The 25,843-nt window shown below is 44.4% G+C and overlaps 2 protein-coding genes across 3 annotated transcripts in view; one reads left to right on the forward strand and one right to left on the reverse strand.

Annotated features, from left to right (window-relative positions):
* The first annotated feature begins 12,541 nt into the window (after positions 1 to 12,541).
* LOC112481184 (olfactory receptor 6J1-like) lies at positions 12,542 to 13,095 on the forward strand. Its single transcript, XM_025048005.1, is given in 2 exon segments — positions 12,542 to 12,914; positions 12,917 to 13,095. Coding segments are annotated over 2 exon segments (552 nt in total).
* A 7,580-nt stretch (positions 13,096 to 20,675) lies between these two features.
* ABHD4 (abhydrolase domain containing 4) overlaps positions 20,676 to 25,843 on the reverse strand; it is a 17,653-nt gene continuing 12,485 nt past the window's right edge. For both annotated transcript variants that reach the window (XM_006913620.3, XM_015590705.2), the window contains exons 5-7: positions 25,623 to 25,734; positions 22,845 to 23,031; positions 20,676 to 22,109 (exon numbers count right to left, since the gene is read on the reverse strand). In XM_006913620.3, the coding sequence (XP_006913682.1) occupies positions 22,020 to 22,109; positions 22,845 to 23,031; positions 25,623 to 25,734 (389 nt within the window). In that variant the 3' untranslated portion in view covers positions 20,676 to 22,019. The remainder of the gene's footprint in view (positions 22,110 to 22,844; positions 23,032 to 25,622; positions 25,735 to 25,843) is intronic.

Here is a 25,843-nt window from a genome sequence, read left to right on the forward strand (position 1 = left end):
TTCTAATGTAGAAAAGAGGGAAGAAAAACCCATAGAACAAGATACAGAAAATTACTATTTTTAAGGTCCAACAGCCATACATACACTCAAGTTTAAAAACATTTTTATTGATACTTTCCTCACCCCTCATTATGTTGCCACCTTGCCACAAAACCTGTCTTCTGCCTTATAGTGCCTTCTCTATATCTCTCTGCTCTATTCACCCTGCATGTAGGACCCAGATCTCTGAGGCCCAATGAGAAGGGAAAACTGCTTTGGCTGTAGGCTCGCTTCCCAGAACACATTCTATTCTTCAGAGATGAATCTCTTCCCTCAGAGCAAGTCATCTCGATGTCATGAAGGAGAACAGTGTATCTCATCATGGTCTTAAGCTATTGAGGACACTATTTTGGCTTTACTGCTATAAAGCCTTTGAAGTATTTCGCAAAAACAAACACAATCTGTTTCTAAAATTGAATTAGAAAATTGTTGGTAATTTAAAAATAACTTATTCTGGCTTCTAAGGATTTTCAAAACCATTGGGATTCAAGCTCACTAGACCACTCCAGTAGTCATTCCAAGGAAGCTCAGGGGGGATCTGTCTCTCTTTTTTGAAGACTGGGGGGTGGGTAGGTGGTGTTTTGAGAGAGAGTCACACTAGAAAAAATGTACTTAAGAGTGATCATGAACCTTTCGGAATGACACTTTATTAATTTGCATGAGAAAAAGGACTGCTAAATTGGAAATGCTCGGCCCAGTGCATTCACTAGCTTTGCCCTCTTTCTGCTCATCTGAACCACTCATTGAGCTCTCCTTGAGGCTTTGTAAAGGAAAAGCATGTTCTTCCATCTCAGTAGGTGGACAATTAGACTGGAGAAATCTCAGGAAGCAGGTAGTACTTTACAAAGAGATAGAAATTCCTCTCTAGTCATTCTGCCTGTTGGGGAGCTGGCAGTGGTCTGCCAATCAGATGAGCCCTAAGTCATCCCAAAGAGCGAGGGCAGCACTCCCTGGGCAAAGTCATCTTTCCTGGGACAGCTCTTGGGAACGCGGAGGAGACAAGGGTGATCATCGAGTGTGCTTACCTCTCTACTGCCAAGAGTCTGACAGGGCCTGGTGAGGAAGGCCAGTCAGAACACAGCAAAAGGTTAGGAGACACCAAAGAAGTGCTATCAGAGCTTGGACGCTTGCCAAAAACTCAAAAAGGAGGGCAATGAGTGGTTCCCAATCAGCGGTTCTTAACCTTTTTTGAATCACAAAGCCATTTGAGAATTTGACTCTCCCTCCCTCCCTTCCAATCTACATAGATACACTATTTTGCATATAATTTAAGGGATTTTCCAGCAAACCCTGAAGTTGATCTGTGGACCTTCTGCTCTAGACTCTCAACTCCTGGAGAGTAAGGACTGGGCTTGTTCTCTGATGTGTGTACTGCATCTACTAAAAGTGCTTGAGATATAGGAGGTGTCAATAAACATTAAGTGGTAAAGAGCAGAAGCAAACCCGCACTTGACTGGCAGAAGCCAGGCTGAGGTGTGCAAATGCTGGCGGTGTTAGCACTTCAAGAGGCTTCAATAGTGACATCTCTGTTACTATTCTCGACATTTAAAGCCAGGGCTGACAAAAGTATGAGCGCTTCACTCCTTTAACCCTCTGGTCCTGACCTAGTCTGGTAATCTGAGACATGTCAGGTCAACGGTGGTTGCAGCAAAGAGATGAGAAGTGACATTTTGAGAGTTCTTACATTGCTACTCAGCTTTTGCTGTGGCTTTCATACCAATTCATTTTAAATGCTCCTTCGAGGTCAGCATTGGGTTATTTATGCGTGCTGCATTTACTGAGTATCTTAGGGTCTCCTGTGTTCCAAGAGGGTGCTTGATAGACGCTGAGGTCCTTGAATCTAAATGAGGGTCAGAGTTCTAGTCCTCACTTAATATGCAAATTTATATATGCAAATAGATGTGAGGGGGCACTTCTTACCTCTACTTGCTTCAGAATTCAAGGCACTAATGTAAGTGGATGCTCTGAGGAGAGGGCTTAGGGAGCAAGTCAATGGTGTCAGGCTGGGGGTGGATGTTATCTACTCTTCCTAGCTGCTCCGGAACTCCAATTCTTGCCCAGCCAAAATATGCTAGTGGTCTAGCTTAGTAATAGACATTTTGCCATATTATATTTTGAATTGCTCAATAACTTTTTCTTCATTCTTGTTCTTCATAACCTCTTCATGTATTTGATACTGTTGGCACTCCCGCCATCTTGGATTTCTCCTCCCCTGCTTGCTAACACTGCATGACTGTTTATGTTGGTTTGCTTTCTGACCACTCCTTGTTTTCCCAGTGGTGACTCCTTCTCCTGCCTTTTAATGGAAACCTTCACTGAACTTCCATTCTTTTTTTCTCCTCTACATAAACTTTTCTAGAGTATATTGTTTCATATCCACTTACTTGCTCACTCACTCACTCATGTTTGAGCCTCTTCCATGTCCCTTACGTGGTACTAGGCCTACGGAATACTAAGATGATTAAAATCTAGTTTCTGCCTTCAGGGAGTCATATAGCTCCATGATAAGCGGTAACCTAATCCAGTAGCTGGCCCTTTCTACTCACCTTCCAGTGCTCATTGCCCCCTATCTAAAGACTCTAAGGCTCAGTATTAATCTCATATCGTTCATGAATCCTGTGCATGCACTCACAGCCTTCACTGATTTTCTTCTCCTCCAAACTGCTGTAGTTAGGAGAGTTGAGATTTACTCCTTCGATGGCTTTGTTTCCTTAGGCAGTTCATTTGACCTGACTTACTATCCCCATCTGTGGAATGATCAGGCTGTGGTACTGGGATCCGATCTTGAAAATTCTATGGTTCTATGATCATATACAATTGGAAGGACATGGTGACTAATATAAAACAACAATTATGTAGCGAAGCTAATGCTTTAAAAAAAACTTATGAGTAGCATTCTCATGAAAATTGCGAGTACGTTATAATAGGTGACAAGGACAAATATTTTTAGATATGTTTGTCCTTGTCACCTATTATAATTAGGCTGTTGCCAGATCACTAATATGCTCCAGTAAAGGTAAGGCAGGCATGGGAGTAGATGGAGTTAAAGCAGGATAAGGTGGCAGCCTTAAACTTTCTGGAAGGATTGTCCTCGGATAGGTATTGTTCTAAAGTCATTGACCTTTATAGTAAATGTGTGGCTTAATTAATAATTTATGAATGTCATTCATGTTAAATAAATTTCTGTAGAGTAAGAGTTCTGCTTTGGATCTTAAAAAATAATGCTGACTAGAAAAGAGTTATTGTTTTCTTAGTCAGTGATACTTTGAATTTAAAAAACAGGGGCTCCACTCAAGCTAGTTGACTAAAAGTATGTGTGTGTGTAATGTGAAAAATATATGGCAATGAAAATGAGTCACGCACAGCACAGTTGAAGTTCTCAAATATAATGTTGAGCAAAAGATGCCAGACACAAAACAATGCATGATTCCACTTACATGCATTTCAAAAACAGGCCAAACTAACCCATGCTGTTAGAAATTAGGGCAACTGTTCCCTTTGGGATGGAAGCTTGAAACGGACTTCTGGGATGCTAGTACCATTCTATCTCTTGACCTGGGTGGTGGTTACATGAGTGTGTTCACTTTCTGATAATTCATTGAGATTGTGCTTTATGTGCTATTCTGTATATGTGTTCTATTGAAATTTAAAAAAACTTAAAAACACGCAAGTTCTACACTGTGGATTCCTGATTTCAAGTGCAGGAAAAGTAAGTCTAGAGACGGAGAACCCAGTGTAGATTCGAGCAGGAGGGACAAGAGCTGGGCTCTTGAGATTAGGTGGCTGGAGAAGACATTCTCAATGGTAAGACGCATGGGGACACAAGGCCAGTTTGGGGCAGAGCAAAGACAGTGGTTGCACTGAAGTAAGAGATGTGTATAGGAGTATGTTAAGGGGATACTAGGAGTGCTAGGCTGAGCAGCTTGGTTTTTTTCTTTTGGATGATGGAAGATTACTGAAGATTTGGCATATTGATAGTAATACTTTAGATGATGGAGAGGAGGTAATGTGGAGTGGTAGGGATAAACACAATCGTGATGATGGGACTGGAGACAGGGGTCGATGGAGGACTGTGCACTGTGAGGCCCTCTGAGATATTTCCAGTTGTGTTGATGTTGGCTAGTGTTCTGACTTCAGTTCTTGCTAGTGTAGACATGTTTGGGTTTGCTTCTTTTCCTAAGTAGGCCTCAGGGGCCTCAGGCTCAGGCTCATCGTGCAGGGACTGCTTTGCAAATTGTGCCCCTGAGGACTCCCTCATGATTGGATCCTTCTCCAAAAGTGCATGCTCTCACCTGAGCCAATTCTGCCCCGCCCCAGTGGGGTCCAAGCACAGGACCCAAATGTAAAACCCTTCTGTAGTATTGCCCCTTTCAACCCTGAGAGTGCAGAGTCTGTTTGTGGCAGTAGAAGCCTCAGAGTGACAGTGCCCAAGCCCAGGCTGCCATGTGGGCAGGACATGCTGGGGGTGGCCAGTCTACCTCATCAAGGCTAATGTGAGTATTGCTAAGTCCCCTCTGTGAGCATTGCTCTGAGTATCGCTGACCCTTAGAATGCAAGTAGTGGGGGAGAGAGGGGTGGTTTCTTCATTCTGGGAGTCCCAGGCAAGGAGGGTTAAGCAAAATTCCCATGTAGAGAAGCATCTTCTTTTTGTCTTTACTCTTTGTAGCCAACTAGATATGCTGTCCAAGGAGCAAAGCTGATCAAACGTATCCCAGGGCAGAAGTGATAGTGTTCTAGGGTGGGATAGCCAATATCTCAGTAGGGACAAAGAGAACAGGATTTATTCTTTGTCAAAATTGCAGAATAGCAGAGCTTCTGGAAATAATGGCAACACTTAATATGATGGTTTATGATTTCCTAAAACTTTTTGTATGAATTATCTTATTTTCCATCTTGAGCATCCCAACCAGGCTGTGGAAAAGATGAGAAAAAGAGCATTATTCCTGTTTGTCATGTGAAGATTCATGTGCAGTGTTTAGAAAGGTGAGGTGATTGTCCAGTCTTGGTATGTAAACTATATCACAAGGAAGCTTCTAAAGAAGAAATTATCCTTCTGCAATACAGACACAGTGAGTTGGCTGGAGAGACCGTCCATGTGACATGACTATACTGAGGTGGAACAGGTCTTGGGGACAGACTCCATGTAGGAATGGCTGATACAGAATTCTGACTCGATGTTGTCAGGCAGAGAGGTCTAGGCTAACTCCTCTTGGTTTTCTGAGGCTTATTTAACATTGTTTCTGGAATCTTTTTCTTTGACATTTGGTTTGCTTTCCAGACTAATGTCCCAGGGAAAATATCCTATGAAAGAAACTTTGCTCTCCTTTAATTTTTCCTTCATTTCTGTGATTTTCCTAAACTCAGGCTCCTTCATGTCTCTTCAAGATCAAGAGCTGTTTAAGTATAAATTTTGACATGTATCGAAGGATATCTTTACCTTCCTTATAATAAGGATAGTTATTTATATCTAAATTGTAAAGCTTAATGATATATTGAACACGACTGAGCCCACCACCCAAATCCAAAATGGACAGTTACTAATATGGATTCCTCCCCTAGCTCACACGCTGCCTCCTCGCCCCAGAGGTAACACCTGTTCAGAATTTTGTGTTTATCATTCCCTTCTCTTCCTTTTTAAACCATATTTTATTACACCGTGCAATGCTTATACAACATATTATTTAGTTTTGTTTGTTCTTAAACTTAAATTAAAAAATATCTAACTGTGCATAGCCTTTTGAAATTGCTTTTTTTCCTATCCTTTCTAGAATTTATTGTGTTGATTGAGTTGTGGTTCATTCAGGTCACTGTTGTAAATCTTCCATTCTGTGGTCATACCACTAGTTGTTTGTTCTCCTACCATTGGACATAGGTCTTTCTCTCTGTCTCTCTTCCTCCCTCCTTCCTCCCTTCCTCTCCTTCTTTTTACTGTGAACATTCTAGTTTATCTTCTAGTTTATCTTCTGGTGCACATGTACAAGTTTCTCTACCTAAGAGTAGAATTATTGGGTCGCAGATCATATGAATGTTCACATTTACAAGGTAATGAGGTATTATTTTCCAGAGTGATTATATTGTTGCAGAAAAATCAGACTGGCGAGAAAACAAGCACCACTCGGAGAGTTAGAGAACTCAGGTTTGTTATGCCGGCGGTCCCAGAAGAGCTAGTGCTCTGAAGATCTGGGCCCCGAGCTCAGGGGTAACCTTGCTTTTATAGGGCTTAACAAGCAAAAGCAATAAAGAACAAGCAAAGGGGGTACATCTGTTATCCAGACAAAACAAGCAAAGGGGAAGATGAGTCTTCAGTTGATCTTGAGGTCACCCTGCCCTTTGGCCTATGTGGCTAGCATGTCTACAGAAGCAGAACAAAGAGCTGATTACAAGGTTAGCCATTTGAGTGGAAAATTCCTCTTTAATCCTCCTCTTTTGATGCCCTTTAATTCTTATAGGGCATCAACTTCTTGATTTTCTTGGCCTAGGGGCTGGTATAAAGGTGGTTCAGAGGTAGACAAACTTGACAAGACAGTTCAGGATATAGGGAGAGCTATGAAGAACATGAGAAGAGGACCTGTAAGTGGGAGAAGTCAGAATCCACAGCTCCATATTCTGGACCAGCACCCCCATGACTAGTTCAATTGTTGGCGGATTTTTAAGGCTCTCTATCTGTAAGCCTCTTGGCTGCATCTCTAACTATACCAGATTGATTAACATAAAACAATACATCTGAACAGTCTGGACTGTTGATCCTCAAGCTTCTGTCATGCATAGACTGGCCAGCTTCCAGGGCTGGCCAGAGCAGGGCCAAAGATTTTCAGGTGGATCTCTGCTGCCTCCAAAATGTGACTCAGAGCAGCTGATCAGGAAGAGGCTCTGCAGTCCAAGTCTCCTGTTCTTCCGGAGGTGTCGCTCTCTTTACTCGGCTGTGGTGGATCCACAGGGTGACACCTGCAACCTTAATAGCAATGGGAGTTGCTAATATAACAGTGTGAGGGTCAGTCCAGATTGGCTGGAGTGACTCCTTCTTCCAATCTTTAACCCATACTTCATCTCCTGATAGGGGGGGACCCAATTTCCTAAGGGGATAGGGGCTCTTTCTAGAGTTTCCTGGGTGATGTGGCAGAGGATCCTCCCTAGGGCCTGAAGGTGTTGGGACATTTCTAGGTCAGCTATTAGTAAAGGGTCTCCTTTTAGCTTCACTATCACTGGGGGAAGTCTCCTGTAAAGGATTTCAAAAGGGGAGTAGCCCGAAGGCCTTGGAGTGCACTGTGCTCGGAGTAGAGCCAAAGGCAGCAAGTCAATCCAAGGTAACTGGGTTTCTAACAAAGCTTAGCTAGAGTGGTCTTGAGGGTCTGGTTCATGCAGTCAACTTTCCTTGAACTTTGTGGTTTGTAACCTGTGTGGAGCTTCCATTTGATTCCCAGAGCTTTGGACAGAGTCTGAACTATCTCAGACACAAAGGCAGGTCCGTTGTCAGATCCTATAGAGCGGGGTAGTTCATACCTTGGAACAATTTCCCTCAAGGCTCCAGCTACTTCTCGTGCCCATGCAGTGCGTGTAGGAAAAACTTCAGCCCATCTGGAGTAGGTGCAAACTAACACAAGCAGATATCTATGGCCCTGGCAGGGCTCGACTTCAGTAAATTCTACTTTTAGGTCTTCAAAGGGCATAGTCCCAATTGTTTGCACCCCTAGATTGGATTTTGGCCTTTGGCCGGCATTGTTTCATGCTCAAGTTACATATCTAGTACTGATCTGGATGCACAGGGTTGGGAGCTTGGGTATGAAATAGCAGGCTTTCTAAAGTGGTCTTCCCTAGGTGAGTCAACCATGGTGTTGTGTTACCAGCTGAGCTACCACCGCAGTGGGAATAAAGAGTCTTTGATCTAGAAGCTCCCACCAGCCCTCCTTTCTCTTGGTTCCCCTTCCACTTAAGGCCCATTGTTCTTTTTCCTTGGTGTATTTCAGGGATAGAGGCAATTCTGGTGCTAGGAGAACCTTGGAGACTGGCTCAGGACCTGTTATGGCACTTGATTGGTTGACGGCCTTCTTAGCTTCGTCTGTCAGTTGGTTTTCCCTACTGGCAGGGGTGGTTCCTCTCTGGTGGAACCTTGCAGTGAATGACTGCCACATGAGAAGGCTTCTAGACTGCCTCTAACAGTTGAAGGATTTCTTCTTTGTTCTTGATTTCTTTTCCTCCTGCCGTGAGTAGTCCTCTCTCTTTATACATAGCTCCATGTACATGCAAAGTAGCAAAGACGTACCTTGAGTCCATATAGATATTGACCTGTTTCCCTTTAGCCTGCTACAGCACCTAGATGAGTGCCCATAGCTTGGCCCGCTTTGTTGACCAACCCTGTGGCAGATCCTCAGCTCTGATTACCTCAACTGTCGTTGTTATTGCGTAGCCAGCTTTGCGCTGTCCTTCATGGATGAAGCTGCTCCCATCAGTGAACAATACTAGTTCTGGGTTCTGAAGGAGAATGTCAGTCAGGTCCACCCTGCTTGAGTTAACTTCATCTGAGACCTCTTCACAATCATGGTCAGGAGGTCTCTCCTCAGTGGGCAGAAAAGTAGCAGGGTTCAAAGTCTGCACAGTCTCAAGGTGGACACGTGGATTTTCACAAAGCAGTCCCTGATAATGAGTTATCCTGGCGTTGGTCAGCCACTTGTGTCCCTGATTATTCATTAATGCACGGGAGACCTTTACATTTATATTCTGTCCTAGTGTGAGCTTGTCTACTTCTCTGACCAAGACTACCGTAGCAGCTAAGGCCCGGAGGCATGGAGGCCCCCGGAACTAGCCATTTGGACAGATATGCAATCGTGCACTGCCATGGCCTGACTGTTCGTGTGAGGACTCCCAGTGCAGTGTGATTCTTCTCATGTACAAAGAGGTTAAAGTTCCACGTCACATTTGGTAGTCCTAATGCTGGGGCACTGGTCAAAAGTCTCTTTATTTCTCCGAAGGCCTTTTCTTGTCTGGAGCCCCATTCCAGGGTGTTGTTACTGGACCCAGCTGTGGCCTCGTACAGTGGCTTGACAATTTCAAGGAAACCTGGCATCCAGATCCAGCAGAATCCAGCAGCCCCTAGGAATTCTCAGACCCCTTTCTTAGTGTTTGGTCACGTTATTGAACAGATGGCCAGTTTCCTTTTGTGTCCAAGTGCCTGATGTCCTTCTAAGATGATGAACTCAAGGTATTTGACCTCCTGTTTGCAGATTTGAGCCTTCCTCCATGACACCTTGTATCCCATGGTAGAGAGTAGGGCCAACAGGCTCTAGTACTTTTCCAGCAGTCTTCCTGGGTGGGACTAGCCAGAAACAGGTCATCTACATATTGGAAGAGTGCAGTTCAAAATATCTCCAGGGAAGGCAGCAAGATCTGTGGCCAGCACTTCACCAAACAGGGTGGGAGAGTTCTTGAAGCCCTGTGGCAGTCGCTGCCGTTTTGGACATGTTTGTTGGCTTTTTGGCCCCAGCTTTCACCCCCTGCAGTATGGCCTGCCGGTACCTGTCAAGAGACTCCCTTCTGTTCGGGACACTGAAGTCCCAATTGGGCCTGGCATCAGGCACAGCTCCCAAGACCCATGCTGCAGGGTCTAGTGCACCGTTTGGTGCTCATCCTTGGCGCCACCCCCGTGCTTCTGCCAGAATTTGGTATCATTCTTCAGCGTTGAAGAGAGTTAGGAGGAGTTGGCAACAGTCATCCCAGGTAGGTTGATAAGTATGGAATAGGACGGGGTGTGTTCCTTCCAATTGAGGCGGTCAGTTGTGCTGAAAGGCTGATGGTAGAGGACAGAGCGGCCTGGCTGGAGTGTGCCATCTTCGCTAATCTCAAAAGGGCCTCACGTCTCTTGGAGAGGCATCTGGAGGGCCGCAGGCTGTTGGGCTGGCTGTATGGCTGAGCGAAGACACCATGGACTTGGGCTTGGTGGCCACTCAGGCTGTTGAGGCAGTGAAGGCACTGATGGTGGAGGGCTGTCCGGTAATTAGGGGTAGAGTGGCTGTGCAGGGACTGGCGGAGCTGTTGGGATGTATGGTGGTGGGAAGAGAGGTAGATGACTCTTGCTGGCTCTTCCTTGTCCTTTCCCTGAGTCTGTTGGGCCACAAATACCTTACTCTGTCCCTGGCTGTGCAGAACTGGCCTCAAGGGGGCATTATAGTAGCGATTTGCAACCATGAGTCTATGTATGGAAACTGGTCTGGATTTCCAGGGGTCCCTGTCACTACTCAGTACACAGCTCTAACAGCGGGGAGTTCCAGGGTCCCTTCCAAAGGCCATCCTACCCTGAAGGCAGGCCATTCAAACTCACAAAGAGTACGAAGTTTTCCTGGGGTCAGCTTTTCCTCGTAATCCCCTGGGAAACCTTTCTTAAATTTTTCAATATATAGTTTAAGACAGTTGGCTTAGAGGAATCTCTACCCATATTGCCTTAGGGAGCTTCCTAATGGAGGGGGAAAATAGACCTTAAAATTTCAAGAAAATAATTTGACAGAGGGCCCCTATGTCAAAGGGCCATTTCTAGACAGACAATTCTTAAGCCGAATCAGTAATTAATTGTCCCCCCTTCCTGTGTATCCCTCTCCTGTGTTGGTGGCACAAAGACAAACAAGGGTGGGTGCCTCCTCCAAAGAGGAGACCACTCAGGTGCTCATCTGTCCACATCCCGAAGGAGCTTAGATGACGCTTGGCCGTAGCAGACTCAGCTTTGTGACTTACGATTGGACACTAGTACAAAGTCTCCCTGGACCATATGCCGTGTACCACAGAATTGCAGACAAGCCCACTCAGACTCCGTAGCCTTTAGGGAAACTTATGGGTGCCCAGCCATGGAGCCACAGATTTGTACCTGACAGAATCAAACCAGCTAGGCTGCTCATTCACTCACGCATTCACACACCAGAGGTTAAAACATTGCCTTCCCACTTTTGGAAGGCCCTGACCTTTGTCTCCCCACCCTGCCGCACCCCAGGAAGACCCTGATGTCTTCTCCCATTGGGAAGACCCTGACCTGTGTCTTCTATCTGAAGACTTTAGGAGATGATAAAAATTCTCTTCCCTCCGAAGATGGGACCTGACTGGGGTGCTGAGTCCTGGGGCCTTACCTTATCCTGTAGCCATTCCTCCTATGAGTCCGGTGAGTTGGTCCATCCCTCCTATGAGTCCGGTCAGGGCTCGGCAGTCTGGAGAGGCTGAGCGCCGGTCCGAAAGAGAACCCAGAATACTATCAGGTGGCGTGCCTCCTCGTTCATCTCGAAGCCCCTCCAGCCTGGCCCGGCCTGGCCTGGCCGAGCCACCGGTCCGGCGGCTCAAAGGGCCGGTGTGGTTGGAATCTCGCTGGGGTCTCCAGAAATGTTGCAGAAACCAAGCACCACTTGGAGATTTAGAGATTTGGAGAACTCAGTCCCAGAAGAACTAGTGGTCTGAAGATCTGGGCCCCGAGCTCAGGGGTAACCTTGCTTTTATAGGGCTTAACAAGCAAAGGCAATAAAGAACAAGCAAAGGGGATACATCTGTTATCCAGACAGAACAAGCAAAGGGGAGGGTGAGTCTTCAGTTGATCTTGAGGTCACCCTGAGAGATTTAGAGATGTGGAGAACTCAGTCCCAGAAGAACTAGTGCTCTGAAGATCTGGGCCCCGAGCTCAGGGGTAACCTTGCTTTTATAGGGCTTAACAAGCAAAGGCAATAAAGAACAAGCAAAGGGGATACATCTGTTATCCAGACAGAACAAGCAAAGGGGAGGGTGAGTCTTCAGTTGATCTTGAGGTCACCCTGCCCTTCGGCCTATGTGGCTAGCATGTCTACAGAAGCAGAACAAAGAGCTGATTACAAGGTTAGCCATTTGAGTAGAAAATTCCTCTTTAATATAAATTCACACTTCCACCAACAATGTAAAAGAATTTCTATGGATTCATATTCTCTTTAGTACTTGCTATTGTCCTATTTCTCTTTTCTTTTTTACATATGTGGTGGTAAAATGGTGTCTTGTTATTGTGCTAATTTGCATCCTCTAATTACTGAGATCAAGTATTGTTTTTTGCACATTTATTGGCTATATTTCTTTCTTCTTTAGTAAAATTCAAGCCAAAAGACCAACGGAACAAAATATAAAACTGAGAAATAAACTCACACAAATATGGAACACTGATATATGTCAGAGGTGAAAGGAAGCTGGCACTGCTGGTTGTCCACATAGGGAAAACTTAAAATTGGATTTCCTACCTCATATCTGACACTAACATTCATTCTAGATGGTCATACAAATTAAATGTAAAAATAAAAATTTTTAGGAGAAAATATAGAAGGATATTGTTTTTGACCTTTGGGTAGAAAAAAAAAAACTTGTTAAAGATCAGAAAAGTACTTTTTAAAAAAGAAAATGTTGATAAATTTAGCTACATTAAAATTAAGAGTTTCTCTTTATTTAAAGATCCCCTCAAATAAAGTTAAAGGCAAATCACAAATGGAGAGAACATAGCTATGACACAGATAATGGACAAATGTTCTCTTGGGGGAGAGGCTTCCTATCTGTGCTCTTTCCAAACATTCTCACCTCACAGCTGCGCTTCTGTGGTTCCAATATCATTAACCACTTTTTCTGTGATAGTGGGCCTTTGCTGGCCTTGGCCTGTGCAGACACCACTGCCATTGAGTTGATGGATTTTATATTTTTTTCTGCTGTCATCCTTTGCTGCATAGTCCTTGTGGCCTATTCCTATGTGTATTTCATCTTGACAATAGTGCCCATCCCTTCCTCAAGTGGAAGGAAGAAGGCCTTTAACACCTGTGCTTCCTACCTGACAATAGTCGTGATTTCTGGTGGCATCACAGTGTTTATCTATGTGATTCTCTCGCAGAAAGACTATCTGGAGGTCAAAAGTTCCCTTCAGTACTGAGCAGTGTTGTGACTCCATTCCTCAACCCCTTTATATATACTCTAAGGAATGACACAGTATTGGGGGTCCTCAAGGACGTGTGGGTCAGGGTTCAAGCAGTTTTAGAGAAGAGGATGATGACAGCGAGGAGCAAATTGTCCTCTTACAAAAATCACTAAGGAGGGGCCAGTCCCTCTTCATCTTCACCACCACATAACCAGTGTACAAATCAGGAGCAGAAAGAGGGGACTGGTCTTAGCAAAGGATTGAGCTAGCAAAGGGATCCTGAAAGGTCTATAGTGGAAACAAGACTGAGCTTGGAGACAGGGACTTGACCTCTGACCTTTGTTCTAACTTGAACTCTGCAGCCACAGCTGTGTCACTGTGTCACCAGCCACTCTGGCCCACAGTGAAGTGTGTCAGGGTTGGACTTGATCTCTAAGTCCCATCTACATTAAATATTCTAAGAGTTACAGAAGGGCCTTGCAGCCTGTGTCCTATTTAAAGTTCCAACATGTTTGGCCCTTCTTCTTTATGGATCCTGAACACAACTCTTCTATCAACTGTCACAAAGTCCTTCCTGGTCCCCTCTGTCTGGACCCTCTTGCCTTTCATCTTCTCTAGGAATCTTTTAAAGAATAACCTTATTATTTTCCAATCCACTGTCATATCCCATAATCCATTGTTTTTCCTCAGTGGACATTTGTAATGATTGTGGTGGATATATGTAGTCTGTGTTATCTAATAATACTGCTTACTATAATAGAACATGTTTATGATATCCAACACGCTCACTTTCTTAGGTACGACATGGCCCTGTTTCCTCAGCCTTTGTTGATTGGCTCATGGATGGACAATCTGACTGAGGACAGGCACAACCCATTGCTTGACTAGTGATCTATGTATGACCCATATGATTTGACGGAGACAAATAAATTTTGTAAACAGGTGACTCTTTTTTTGAGAGTTTGAACCAAGAGATGCAGAGACTGTACCAGACGATGATAATGCTCCCCCATTTGCCTGTGGCATCTGTTAACCTCCCAGAGGGCTGCTCCAGGCTGCAGCAGGCAGAAGCTGGGGGCTTGCAGGCTTCAAAGTTGTATGGCTGCCTGACGCTCGGCAGCTGTTAGGGAAATGCAATTAAAAACAAAATCTGCCACCCCAAAAATCTCTCCACAAAGGCAGAAGAAAAAGAAAACAAAGTTACTACGAAATATGCATTAAACCAAAATGTGAAGAGGATCACAGGCAATCCTCTAAAGGATTGGGAAGACAAAAAGAAATCTTGTCCTTTTTTATTGCAAGACAGATATAACAAATTACATACATTTTGTCAAGACTAAATAGCTAGTCCTTAAGTAAGATGACTTGACAGCACCATTTGCCACACATCCTAAATTCCCTTGGTAATTGGGGTTACCATCTTAGCTAATTGGCTATCTCTAAGAGAAAATAAACTCATATCTTTAGGACAGGAGATAGTTCAGGAGTGAGCAGTCCACTGAAATTAGGTTCCTACCCTTCTGCAGGGTCTGGGCGATAGAGGAGCTACTTTCCTTGATGATTACACTTTAAAGAGATGGTTCCCAGGTCCTTAAAAAAGACATCCTGCATCACAAAGCTAGCCAGAGGCCTCTTTCGTATTTTAAAAGATTTATACACATTTCAAAGCCACAGGGAACTTACTGCTGAAACTGACATTATGGAAGTAAATCAAAATTAGGATCACTTTGACTTGGAGAGCTTTTTTTGTTTTTAATTTTCAAGTTTACTTATAAAAGTAAATGTTTGTTGTAAAATATCAGCCAGTGCAGAAGTGTACAAAGTAAATTGTGAGAGGAGAGCCCTATCAGCCAATTTCCCTCTTTAGCAGCAAACACTATGTTTATAGAAATATGCATGTTTATTCACACACACATACTTTTTATTTTACAAAAATGGAACAGTGTTACAGGAATTATCTGCATCTTGATATTTTAAAATATCTTTTTATGTCACTACCTATACAACTACATAATTTACTTTTAGATGTTCCTTTTATAACCAATGGACACAAGTTTCTAGTATTTTGTTAACAGTGTTAAAATTTATTGGCATAAATTCCTACTATTAGGACTCATGGCTTATAGTGTATGTCCATTTCAATAGATTAAATTTCAGTAGATTAGTTTGGTAGAATCTGCCAAATTTTTTACAAAAATGTGGTAACAATTTCCTTTCTCACCAACATTGTATGAAATGTCCATCTTTCTCCCCATTGATGTTACCAGGTATAGTCAATCTTAAAATTTTTTTGCCCGTCTGCATGTAAAAATAGTTTCTCATTTTTTTTTTTTGTATTTCCTCTATTACTAGTGAGGTTGAGAATCTTTTCAAATGTTCATAGGTTATCTGTATATCTTCTGTGGATTGTTTATTCATATTTTTCGCCCTGTACACACAAATAAAACATTTATTTTTCTGCTGGGTTGCCTTTTCTTTTCTGATTGCTTGGTATAAACTATTTTTATTGCTTATCAAAAGCCTTAATATTTTTTGCATACCCTTCAATCCTGCAACTTCACATCTAGGAAGGAAATCATTGGTTAAATGGGCAAAATAAATTGTCCATGGAGCTTAACACATTGTGTATAATATAAAACCATTCAGAAGGCACTCTAAAATCCAACAATAGAAAATTGGATCAATACATTATGGCAATTCTAAGCAATGGAATACAATTAAGAATAATAATATATTTATTAAATGCTGTATTTGTTGATGTAGAAAGAGATTTATAACAAAGAAGTTTAAAAAATTTCATAAAGAACTTTGTCAGTATGCTTTCATTCTAGTAAGTATATATTTATATATAATAACCAGTATGTGTATATATGTATTATATATTCTCAGAATATGTATCCACACATATACATTAAAAGTATTTAATGTGGTTATTTCTGCATAGTGTAATATATCATGGACAGTTTTTTCTCATTTTTCTACAATGAAAATGTATTTCTTACTTAAAAAAGGAAAAAAGTTCTCAGAATTGAACCCCCACTCCAACCAGGGAACAGTGGAACCACTGCGTCTCCTACCAACGCAGGGATTGAGACCTAACATTAGCTTTTTGGGCAGCTTTCCCCTTTTCCGCTTCATACTGAGCTTTTAGTCCACTAAACCCTTCATGTTGGTTTAATGTTTTCACACAAACTGTCCTTGCTCTAATTGCTTGGTTCGTCTTTCAGTGTAAGAGACTTGATATTCATCTCTGCCAATAGTTTGATCTCATTAGAAGACAAGCAATGTAGTTTTCTGGTTGGTGAAGCCCCCTTCCTTCCTCTGGGACAAAACTATAAAATGTCACATTTGAGAGCTTATTGTTCCTTTTGAGCCCCTTAGGTAATTTTCCTTGGAATATTTTGAAATCTGACTTCCTGAAATCTATAAAATTTATTTGACCATCTTTCTTCAAAATTCTAGTAAATGAACTTGTCAGTAGGGCAGGGATTTACCAGGTGCTCTGCTTCCGGCAGAAGGAGACTTAGAGTCAATGTCTTGATGCTTGGGTCCTCTGGCATTACTGTATCCTGCCTCAGATCAGTTTTGCAATCTGAATTTAAAAAGCATCACTCATGTCCTCTGTTTATCTTAACATCTATTCCATACTTCTGCCGGGTTTTATTTTCCTGTTTGTTTCTTCTTTCATTTCCATCCATACACTTCCAGTTTCAGTTTTGTGATTTCCTTTTTGACATACACACTACAGCTGAAACTAATTAGATCAGCTTCATCTGAACAATGTTATCCTTCCATAGTCATCCTCTCAGTCATGAGTTCCACCTCTTCTTATGATAAAATTCCTTTCTCATTCTTGTTTTCTATAATGTAATACTTCCCAGACTTTAGGATTTTATTAAAATTAATCAAAATTACAAGAAAGAAATCCCTGAAATCGATGTTTGGCAATAAGAAGTAATATTTCCTCCCAACCCCCAAAGAATCTTTGAATATCAACATATTTTCATTAAAAAACAATAGTTTAATTCTAAAAAAGTTAGAAAAGACATATGTCGGATTTTAAAAATATTGAAAAAATTTATTTCCTCATAGACCAGAAATCTTTTGTCATGGACCAGCTGCAGTCTGCAGACTCGTGTAGGAAAATCATTGCTACGTGATTTTGCAGTGTTATTTGGATACTTTTTCCTTAAAAATTTAGGAAGTATATGATGCCTGTTTTTTGTGTTAGTTATGTTATAATTTAATCAGAAGCCTATAGATTTTCTGTCATATGTCACGAGCCCTCCCCAAAATCCTGTTCTCTGGCACGGTATTAGTTGTCAGGTGTTCAGCCTCACAATTTTTCTTTTTCAAAGTCAAACAGAAGAGATAAGAACATCACCTACAACCCCAAGTCCTTCAGAGTTCTTGTCACTAACTAGTATATCCCAGGTTTTTTCTGGTTGTGGAATTGGTTCTCATATGTATCAAATGAAATACGAGGTTGCCGAATTATAACAAACTCTACATCAGACCTCAGAACACACTTGATGAAGGAGCACCTAACTGTTAGCAAGGCTGGATTTGCAGAGGGCTCCTTCTAGCACTTCATGGAGCCATCAACCAGAGAAGGGGGTCTTATTTTCCTGGGTTGGAGGGAGGGCTCTGTGCACTTGTTAGCATCAACGACCCCCTTAGCATTCTGTCTAGGAATGTGTTATTCTCTAAAAAGTGTCAGGTGGCGATTGTCTTTTCTTCCTCAACCCTAAGTGAAGAATGGTTACTTAGTAGAATAAAGACAAAGACTTTCTTAGCAGTGCTGAACTTATGCTATAAAAAACAGTCAATATTAGCAAGTGAAAAGATGGCTTGTCTTGAGCTATTTCACTTGGATGGGGTTGGGACTGATCCTCAAAAATCTCAAGTGTCTCACTTGCTTCTGCAAGACAGACCAGGACCCTGGGGAAGAGGAGAATAGAGAGGGATTCTAGAGAAAGAGCCCAGATCTTTTCCAAGGAGAACTTTGTATGAATTGAAAGGTCACATTATAAGAAGAGAGATGTTTTGCACCATTCATTGGACAAGGTGTTTGTTATCAGCCAATTGGATTATGTTCTAGCTGGTCATGAGTGGTACCTGTAGTTGTGGGCTTACAGGGTGAGATAGCAGAGTGGAGAGATGTATTCGTCAAGATTTTCTCATCCTTTGGGCAATGACACCAGACTGAATTTTTAGTACATATATTTTGTTGTCTATCCCAAGGAGGAAGTTAAATTTAACACATTTTCTGTTAGCCACTGAACAGGGAACGTCTTCCCTGGTCTTGGGTTAATCAGTCTTTTATGTCTATTTGTGGAATCTCTCCCTGTAAACTGCTAGTCCTTTGAAGAGTCCGTTTATTGCGTAAATCCTTAGAACATGTGGAGAGCGGTTTGTAAGCTGACAAGGTCCTTGCAGACTGCGAAGGCAACCAAGGGTTACTTCGCCTCCACAAATTCCTCCTGAGAACAAGATAGTATAAATAAGGCCACGGGTAGTTAGATAGGCTGAAGGCCGTAAGAAAATGTGGTCTTGGAGAAAGTAGAAGAAACAATGTTGCTATGAAACTTCACAAGCCAGCAATCGTATGTTCCTGTATAAAAGCAGCTTGCAAAAAACCAAACTGGGCTGTTGTCCATCATTAGTGGGCAGCGGACCTCCCGATCCCCACTTTCTGTCTTCTTTCTTTTCTCATCTCCCACCGTTCCCACTCAGGTTTATTTTCCAGGGCCGCGCTGGACGTGGCAGGATTTACCACTTGCTGGACGCAACAAGAACATATCAGGAAAGGTGCTGATTGGGTGGTGTGTTCATAGTTCATTGTTCTTAGTCCTAGCTGTGGGAATGTTAGCAATGGCCCAGTCAGATGGAGTGTGTGTGTGTGTGTGTGTGTGTGTGTGTGTGCGCGCACGCGCGCGCACCTGGTTGTATAAACAGAGCACTCCGGGTGACCTTTCTCAGACTCTTCTTGCACCTGCTCCTGAGGAGTGTGTTTGCACTGTGGTGGGTTTGGGAAAATCAGGCCATCATGGCCAAAGACCCTACTTCTCCATGTGAGCCTTCTGGGTCAAGTATCAGAGACCCAGGGTAGCTTAGACCAGTGCTTGCAGACAGCAGGGCATGAGAATCTCCTAGGAATTGTGTTTAAATGAAGATGTCATGGTCAGACTCCATTTAGATTTACTGAATCACATTCTGGGGGAATATAGCCCAAAAAACTACATTTAAAAAAAATACCCTAGGTTGTTGTGTTATGTGAGCAGGTTTGGTCACTACTGCCTCACTTGGCCCATTCTCCAGGGGGGTGGTAGTGTCGTTCAGTGTTGACAAGTTCTTTGGATTTTACCTTCTTAACATTTCTTGCATCTTTCTCTTCTGTGTGCCCACTAGCCACTGGCCAAGTCCAAGATTCCAGCATCTTTGGCCTGGAACACTGTAGTCGCTTCAAAGTTCCCTTGCAGGGACTCAAGCCCCTCCCATCTGTACTCCACAGGGCTTCCAGAGTGGTCGTCTCAAACCAGATTCTGTCACATTTCCCACTCCACCCTGAAACTACTCGTTATTTTTTTCCATTGATTTTAGGATGAACACCACAACATCCTTTTCATGGCCGGAGGGAGTACATGGGCGTGTGCCCATCCACTTCCCCAGCCTCCTGTCACAGCCATCGTTCTTGCTCATAGGCCTTTGCACACCATGTTCTCTCCAGATACTCCTTCCCCTCCCTTCACCTGCACTTCCTTCAGGCTCAGCTGTCATTACTTCTGAAGAAGGCTTTCTCAACCTCTCAGTTACAATTTTATATTGATTTACATAATAATTTGAGGAAGTGTGCCTCTCCATGTAGAATGTAATTTCCCGTAAAGGCAGGGACCAAGTTTCTTCACTATTGTAGCCTTAGTTCTTGGCATGCCATAAGCTCTAAATACCTGCCCTCTCTTCCAGACGGCTGAGTTGGCAATTAGGCAATCTTCAGTCACAGAGAAAGCACAGGGTCTCGGGATGGATCAGAGTTTTGTAATTATAGCCAGGAGTTCCAATCATTCGATCATCCATTCATTCATCATGAGGTGCCACTTTGAGCTATGGAATTCTGAGCCTAGCTGGAGCCAGCCAGCACACAGTGGGCACTACTGGTAATGATTTGAACATTTTTTTGAATGCTTGGCATATCTCACTTTTCTGGCTCAATGAAAACATTTATTGAACATGAACTAGGCATGTGCCAGATGTGCCTCATGTCCTTAAGTAGCTTATGATCTAGGAATGAAAGATGGATATGAAACAAGTGACTACACGTTTGAGTTTTACAAAAGAGGCCGTTGAATACGCCTGGGAGGTCAGAGACAGGCTTCCTGCAAAGGACTATCTAAGGGAATGAGTAGGAGTTAGGAGAACACGCTGTAAGGCACAGTCCGGGTGAAGGCTCATGTCGGGTGAACTTTGGAAGATGGCGATTTACTCAGCAGCAGGGAGCACACAGCTCTGCCTATTTCTCCTCTGTGAATCAGAGTTTGGCCCATCCACACTCCCGATTTATTCTCTGAAGGGGTTGGCTGAGATGGCCTGTGCCAATCATGATCTAGAGGGTGAGGGCCGTGCTAAAGGGAAGAGGGAAAGGCGTGTAAGCTGGTACCTCTCAGGCCTCCTTCTCTAACTCAGGCATCACAGGGGCTGTTCAGCACCACCCCAGCTCTCTTGTCGGAGCAATATGAAACAGCATCACTGCCAACAGCTTTTACTCATTTCTTTATTAATGTAGAAAAGGAGCCCAAGGTAGCTGGACCAGTAGTACAAAGCACCAGGAGTTAATATTATTCTGGTGAAAGGTGGCTTTACAAAAGTGAAGGAGCAGGTAGGCACTGCCCTGGTTCTGGGGCCAGGCCCAGCCTACTGCCCAGAACTTCACAGCAGCGCCTGGAAGCAGACCCTGGGAAAGGGTGACAGATGGCAGGGATGGAGGGCCAGGCAGTGAGAACCGTCCTGTGGCTGATGAAAACAGAAAACTGGACCATGAGCAGGGGCTCCAGAGGGCCTCAGCTCTGGGGGCAGGTATAAAAACCTTGCCGGGCACAAGAATCCAGACACGGCCCTGGGTGGAAGGGCCTTTCCCTGCTCTCTCCAGTAGGGGCCATCTTTGCTCTATACTAGAGGTGGGGCTTCAGGGCCCAAGGCACAGAGGGAGGCCCAGGGGCTTCCCTGTTGGGAATAAGAGGGGGCGTAGAAGGAAGCACTTGAACGTACCCAGCTTAGGCAGCCAGGGCAGAGACACAGGGCAGGACAGCAGCACCCCTGCGCAAAGGGGCTGGAATGTGGGGCAGAGATGGGCTTATCCTTGGCTCGTTACCCCATAGCAATGGTGCCTGTCTCGAACCTTAGCAAATGGAGTCTGCAATGAGCACTGGGTGTCAGCAGACCTGGGTTCTAATCTGAGCTCTCTTGGAAAAGAGCTGTATGACCATGGGCCAGCTATGTCCTGCTTTGGCCTGTTCCTGATCCGTTAATGAGGGCTTTGGATATGACAACTCTGGTCATGGGAGGGGCTCTGCAGAACATGGAAACTCCAGGACCTGCTCTTGGTAGTTAAGTGGGAACTGGTCCCAACCAGACCCTGAATATTGGCATGGGACGGGGGCCAGGGGCTGATGAAATAGGACAATGCTCTTGTGTGGAAACTTCCACCACAGACATTCCAGAGCTGGGAAAGGTTGTGGGAGCCTCTCCTTTGTCCAGGGGAAGAGAGGTCCCCCTCCCTTTTGCTCGGTGCAGTGTGGCTCGGTACAGGCCCTCTATAACCACTATCTGGGTAACACTTGGCGTGGAGAGAATGGGGTGTCACTAAGCAACCCTTTATGTTCTTCCTCGAGGTGGGGAGCTCAAGGCCTCTTGTGGCTTCTGCCTCCAGCCTTTTGTATGGGGTCAGGAGTGCTCTTTACTGTGTTCCTGCTGTGAGGATAGCCCAAGACTCTGCCTGGCTGGCACGTTAGTTGGTGAGGAAAGGACAGAAGGGTGAGTAAGCAGACAGGGAGGTGAGAGCGACTCTCCGGCTTTCTCCTCTTCCTCTAAGGAGAGTAGCTCAATCAACCGAGTCACAGATCTCTTCCACCATAGCATTGAAGATGTGTGGCTGATCTGCATAGACGTGGTGTGAAGCACCCTCGATCTCCTGTGGAGAGAGGAACCCGCCAGGGTAGGACAGCCCTTTACTCTGGGCACTGGAAAGCTATTACATCATTTCTTTTCCTTGAGACCTGCTTGCCCATCACCCATGTGCACTAATCAGAAACAATGGTCCGCTTTTCTCCCTGGACCTTGGCACTTTCCTGCGGGAGCCAACGACTCTAGGTATCCCATTCTCCTTCTCCCGTGGCCGTTCACTGTATCTTGCCTTCCATGCTAGCCCCACCACCGACCGATCTACTCATTTCACCCACCGGTCCTGTAAACTAGGGCCCACTAGGCACCCAGCCTAATTAAGCACACTCCTTAGCAAACAAGGGTGAAGGCGGGTAAGAAAAATGGGAAGGTAAGAGTGTGTTGGGGAGGTGTCATGGCAGCCTCTACTACTCACTCCACTGTTCACAGCTCTGGGTTTGAGTGGGAATTACAGCGGGGCTAGAGTGGCGGCATGATGTCCGTGCCTGGCTACCGGACCAGAACCTGCCTTTTTGCTGAATCGGGCTACACAGAAGTGAGAGGCCCCTAATTATGAAATGGCAGAGAGCCAACCCTTTCAAATCCATTGCCCCATCTCAATCTGTCCATCCCTCTTTCCTCCACTGATTCTTCCTTCACCTTCTCTACTCCCAGTGCTCGTCCATGCTGAGAGTGAAGCAGCATGTGCTGGCATTCGATGCACAGCCTTTTCACTTCAACCCTGCTCCTTGGGCGGCCAACGTACCATGTCTCGGACATAGGAATCTGGCCTCTGCAGCTTCACCTTTTCTCCCGTGCTGGTATCTATCCAGGTGTTGGCCCCATAGATCATGGTGATGGGCACGTCTTTTCTAATCAAGTGAATTCGCTCTAACATGGGGCGCCGGGCCCAGCCGAAGGACTCCATCATGGCTTTGAAGGCTGTCTCACCACTAAGAAGCAAAACAGTGTGAGACGATTAGTAGAATAAACCCTGCAGCATAAAAAAAAAAAAAAAAAAAAAAGAGAGAGAGAGAGAGACCTATCGGTCTCTTCAGAGGCTGGGGCAGTATCTTTATCATCTTGGTATTCCTCTCAGACGCTGGGTTTGAGACTCATTAAATACTGATAAGATTAGGAGACAGGACTGATCTCCAGACGCCTCCTATCACAGAACCGAGTTAGAGGGACACACTTATAGAAACCCCCAAGGCACTGAGAATTATCCAAAGAAGCAATGGGTTAATATTATTTAACAAATATTTATATGTCATGCCCTGAGTGGAGTGAGGGGACATACGAATAAGACAGATGTGGGACCTGCCCTCCTGGAGCTCACACTTGAGTCATGAAGCAACGAATTACATGATTAATTATTTAACTTCAAATTTCCCAAGAATTTCCCAAGAATTATGAAAGGTTGCTGGGTGTCATGAAGACACAGACGAGGGACTTAGCCTGCTGGAGGTGGAGGGAGAAGGTCAAGGAGTTCATCTGACGTGGATGCCGAAGAGCGAGTACTACAGCAGGACAAAGTGTTTCCTGAGGAGACTCTGAGATGAAACGTCAGTTTTGTGAGGACCTGGGAGAGCAGCAGTTTTCGCTATGTGAGAAGCAATGAATGACTGCCAATCGAATCGACGGTGCTTTCTGGTCATTTCCTTAGGTAGAGCTAACGGAACCATTATTATGAGGGGTCTGCAAGGCTGGGACTGAAGCTGCTTTCTGGGCTGGTCTGTAGCTTTTGTGTGAGGCAGAGGAGGGACTGCCTCCTATCAGGTTCAGCCTGTTCGGGTTATTTATCCCTGGTCTCCTTCCCACCCGTGGGATGAAGGGAGCCTAAGTTCCACACAGGCCACCAGAAACAGTTCTTCCTTAAGACATTGCAGCGTACTGGGAAAATCAGGGACTCTGGAGTCAGAGACATGACTTCAAATCCTGGCTATACTCTCTTAGCAAGTCATGCAACCAGAAAACACCTTAATTTTCTCATCTACAAATGGGAGAGAATTTATACCACCTTATTAGGTCACTGTGAGGAAAATGAAAATATGTACAAAGCCCCCACATTTAGGTGAAACGAACGTCTCCTTGCCCAACCTTGGCCAAATTTCACGTTTCCCAAGGGAATGGTAAGTTGCCTTGAACTTGTCAGGGTTACAGTTCAAAAACCCTCAGGGGGTCATAAAATTGAATGATGGTGACTGGTTATCACTGATGTCATCACCGCTTCCTCCAGAACAGGAATGAGTCCGTGATTACATATTCTGTGGCTTAGACTGAGAGGCCATTCATTAAACAGAGCTAGGTCTGGGACTGGGATATGTTCCGAGGCAAAGGCTAGGGGTAGGCCTGTGGGGCCTCAAGCGACTGGCACCTAGCCCAGTGGGGGCTGAAAGGGGGGTCGAGAGCTGGAAACAGGGGGCTAGCTGATTGTTGAGCTGAGTTTCTACAGTGCTGCCTAAACAGGGCCCTTCAATTAGCTGAGCTCATGAGGAATGTTGGATGGATAGGCAGTTCCCACGCTGCCTGAAAGCTATCTGGGTTTGAGGCTAATGCTCAGACAGTACTGCTGGAATGCAAGTCTCCCTCTTCTTCACAGTGTTGGCTCACAACGGGTGACCCAGATAGGGCTGGAATGAGGTGGGGCAGTATTGCTGCATTCAGGGACCTTGGCTCCTGAGATGCCTCCCAATAGCTTGGGGTGAGGCCACCACAGAGGAGGTGCCACCCATGGTGCCACCAGTGCAGCCTCCTGGTATCAGCCACTCACACAGCACGGCCTGAGGGGAAGATTACCTCCCTGCCTCTGCCCTGCCTGTCAGCTGCCAAGACTTCAGATCAGCAGGCTTTGTGGGGCCTGTTGTGTGAGTAGTCATACGTATGAGCTTCTCAGTATTCTGGGAATACCCTGAAATCTCCAAAAGATTTGGAAGGAATGCCTATCCCAATAATAAGTATTTCTAGGTGCACATAGTTAAATTTTAAAATGCATACTCTCTCAATCGGCAATTCAATTTGCAGAAGTATATTCTATAGTTGCGTGTGTGCAAAGCAAGATGTGTTAGGAGCCTCTCTGAAGCGACATCATGTGATATCTCAGATTGCAAATAACAAGGACATTTGAGATATGGGACAGAAGACTTTTTTCCTTCCTTTTTTTTTTGCCTTTATAAAAATACCATGTCTATATCACATTTTTAGTATTAAAAAAAAAAAAGATCTTTTCAAAAGCTTTCCGGACTCTTGCCTGTCAGGCTAACTGCCTATCTCCAGGGAGGAGTAAGTGTCCTCCTCTAGAGACAGCAGCAATTTTAATTACTCTATTATCTTCTCCATCCCTTTGTGCCTATCCCTGGGGAAGCCTCTGGAAATGATCAAGGCTGCTAATGCCTCTGTTTCCCTTTTCCCTAAGTGAATGAAAGGTTTGTGGAAGAAGAAATACAGCACAGAACGATCCTGGGACAGTTCTGGAGTTTTCCAGCAGCTGGAGTTTTATCTCCAAACCTGTCTACCTCGATCTGACTCTGGGAACTGCCCTCACCTGGGATTCTGTGCATTGCAGTGGTAGATGTACTCCGATATAGTATCATCTTCAAAGAAGTCTGCAAATTTGCGCTTGAAGTCTGGTCGGAATCGTTGCACCAGGCCAGGCCCTGGGAGGGGATAGAAAACCATAGACTGGGCAGTTTGGGGAATGTTTAACAACTTTCACCAAACATTATTTCTCCTAAGGGTTTGTTTGCTTTGTACATTTAACATGAT

This window comes from Pteropus alecto, unplaced genomic scaffold (genome assembly GCF_000325575.1).
Source record: "Pteropus alecto unplaced genomic scaffold, ASM32557v1 scaffold335, whole genome shotgun sequence".
In the NCBI taxonomy this organism is placed as follows: domain Eukaryota; kingdom Metazoa; phylum Chordata; class Mammalia; order Chiroptera; family Pteropodidae; genus Pteropus; species Pteropus alecto.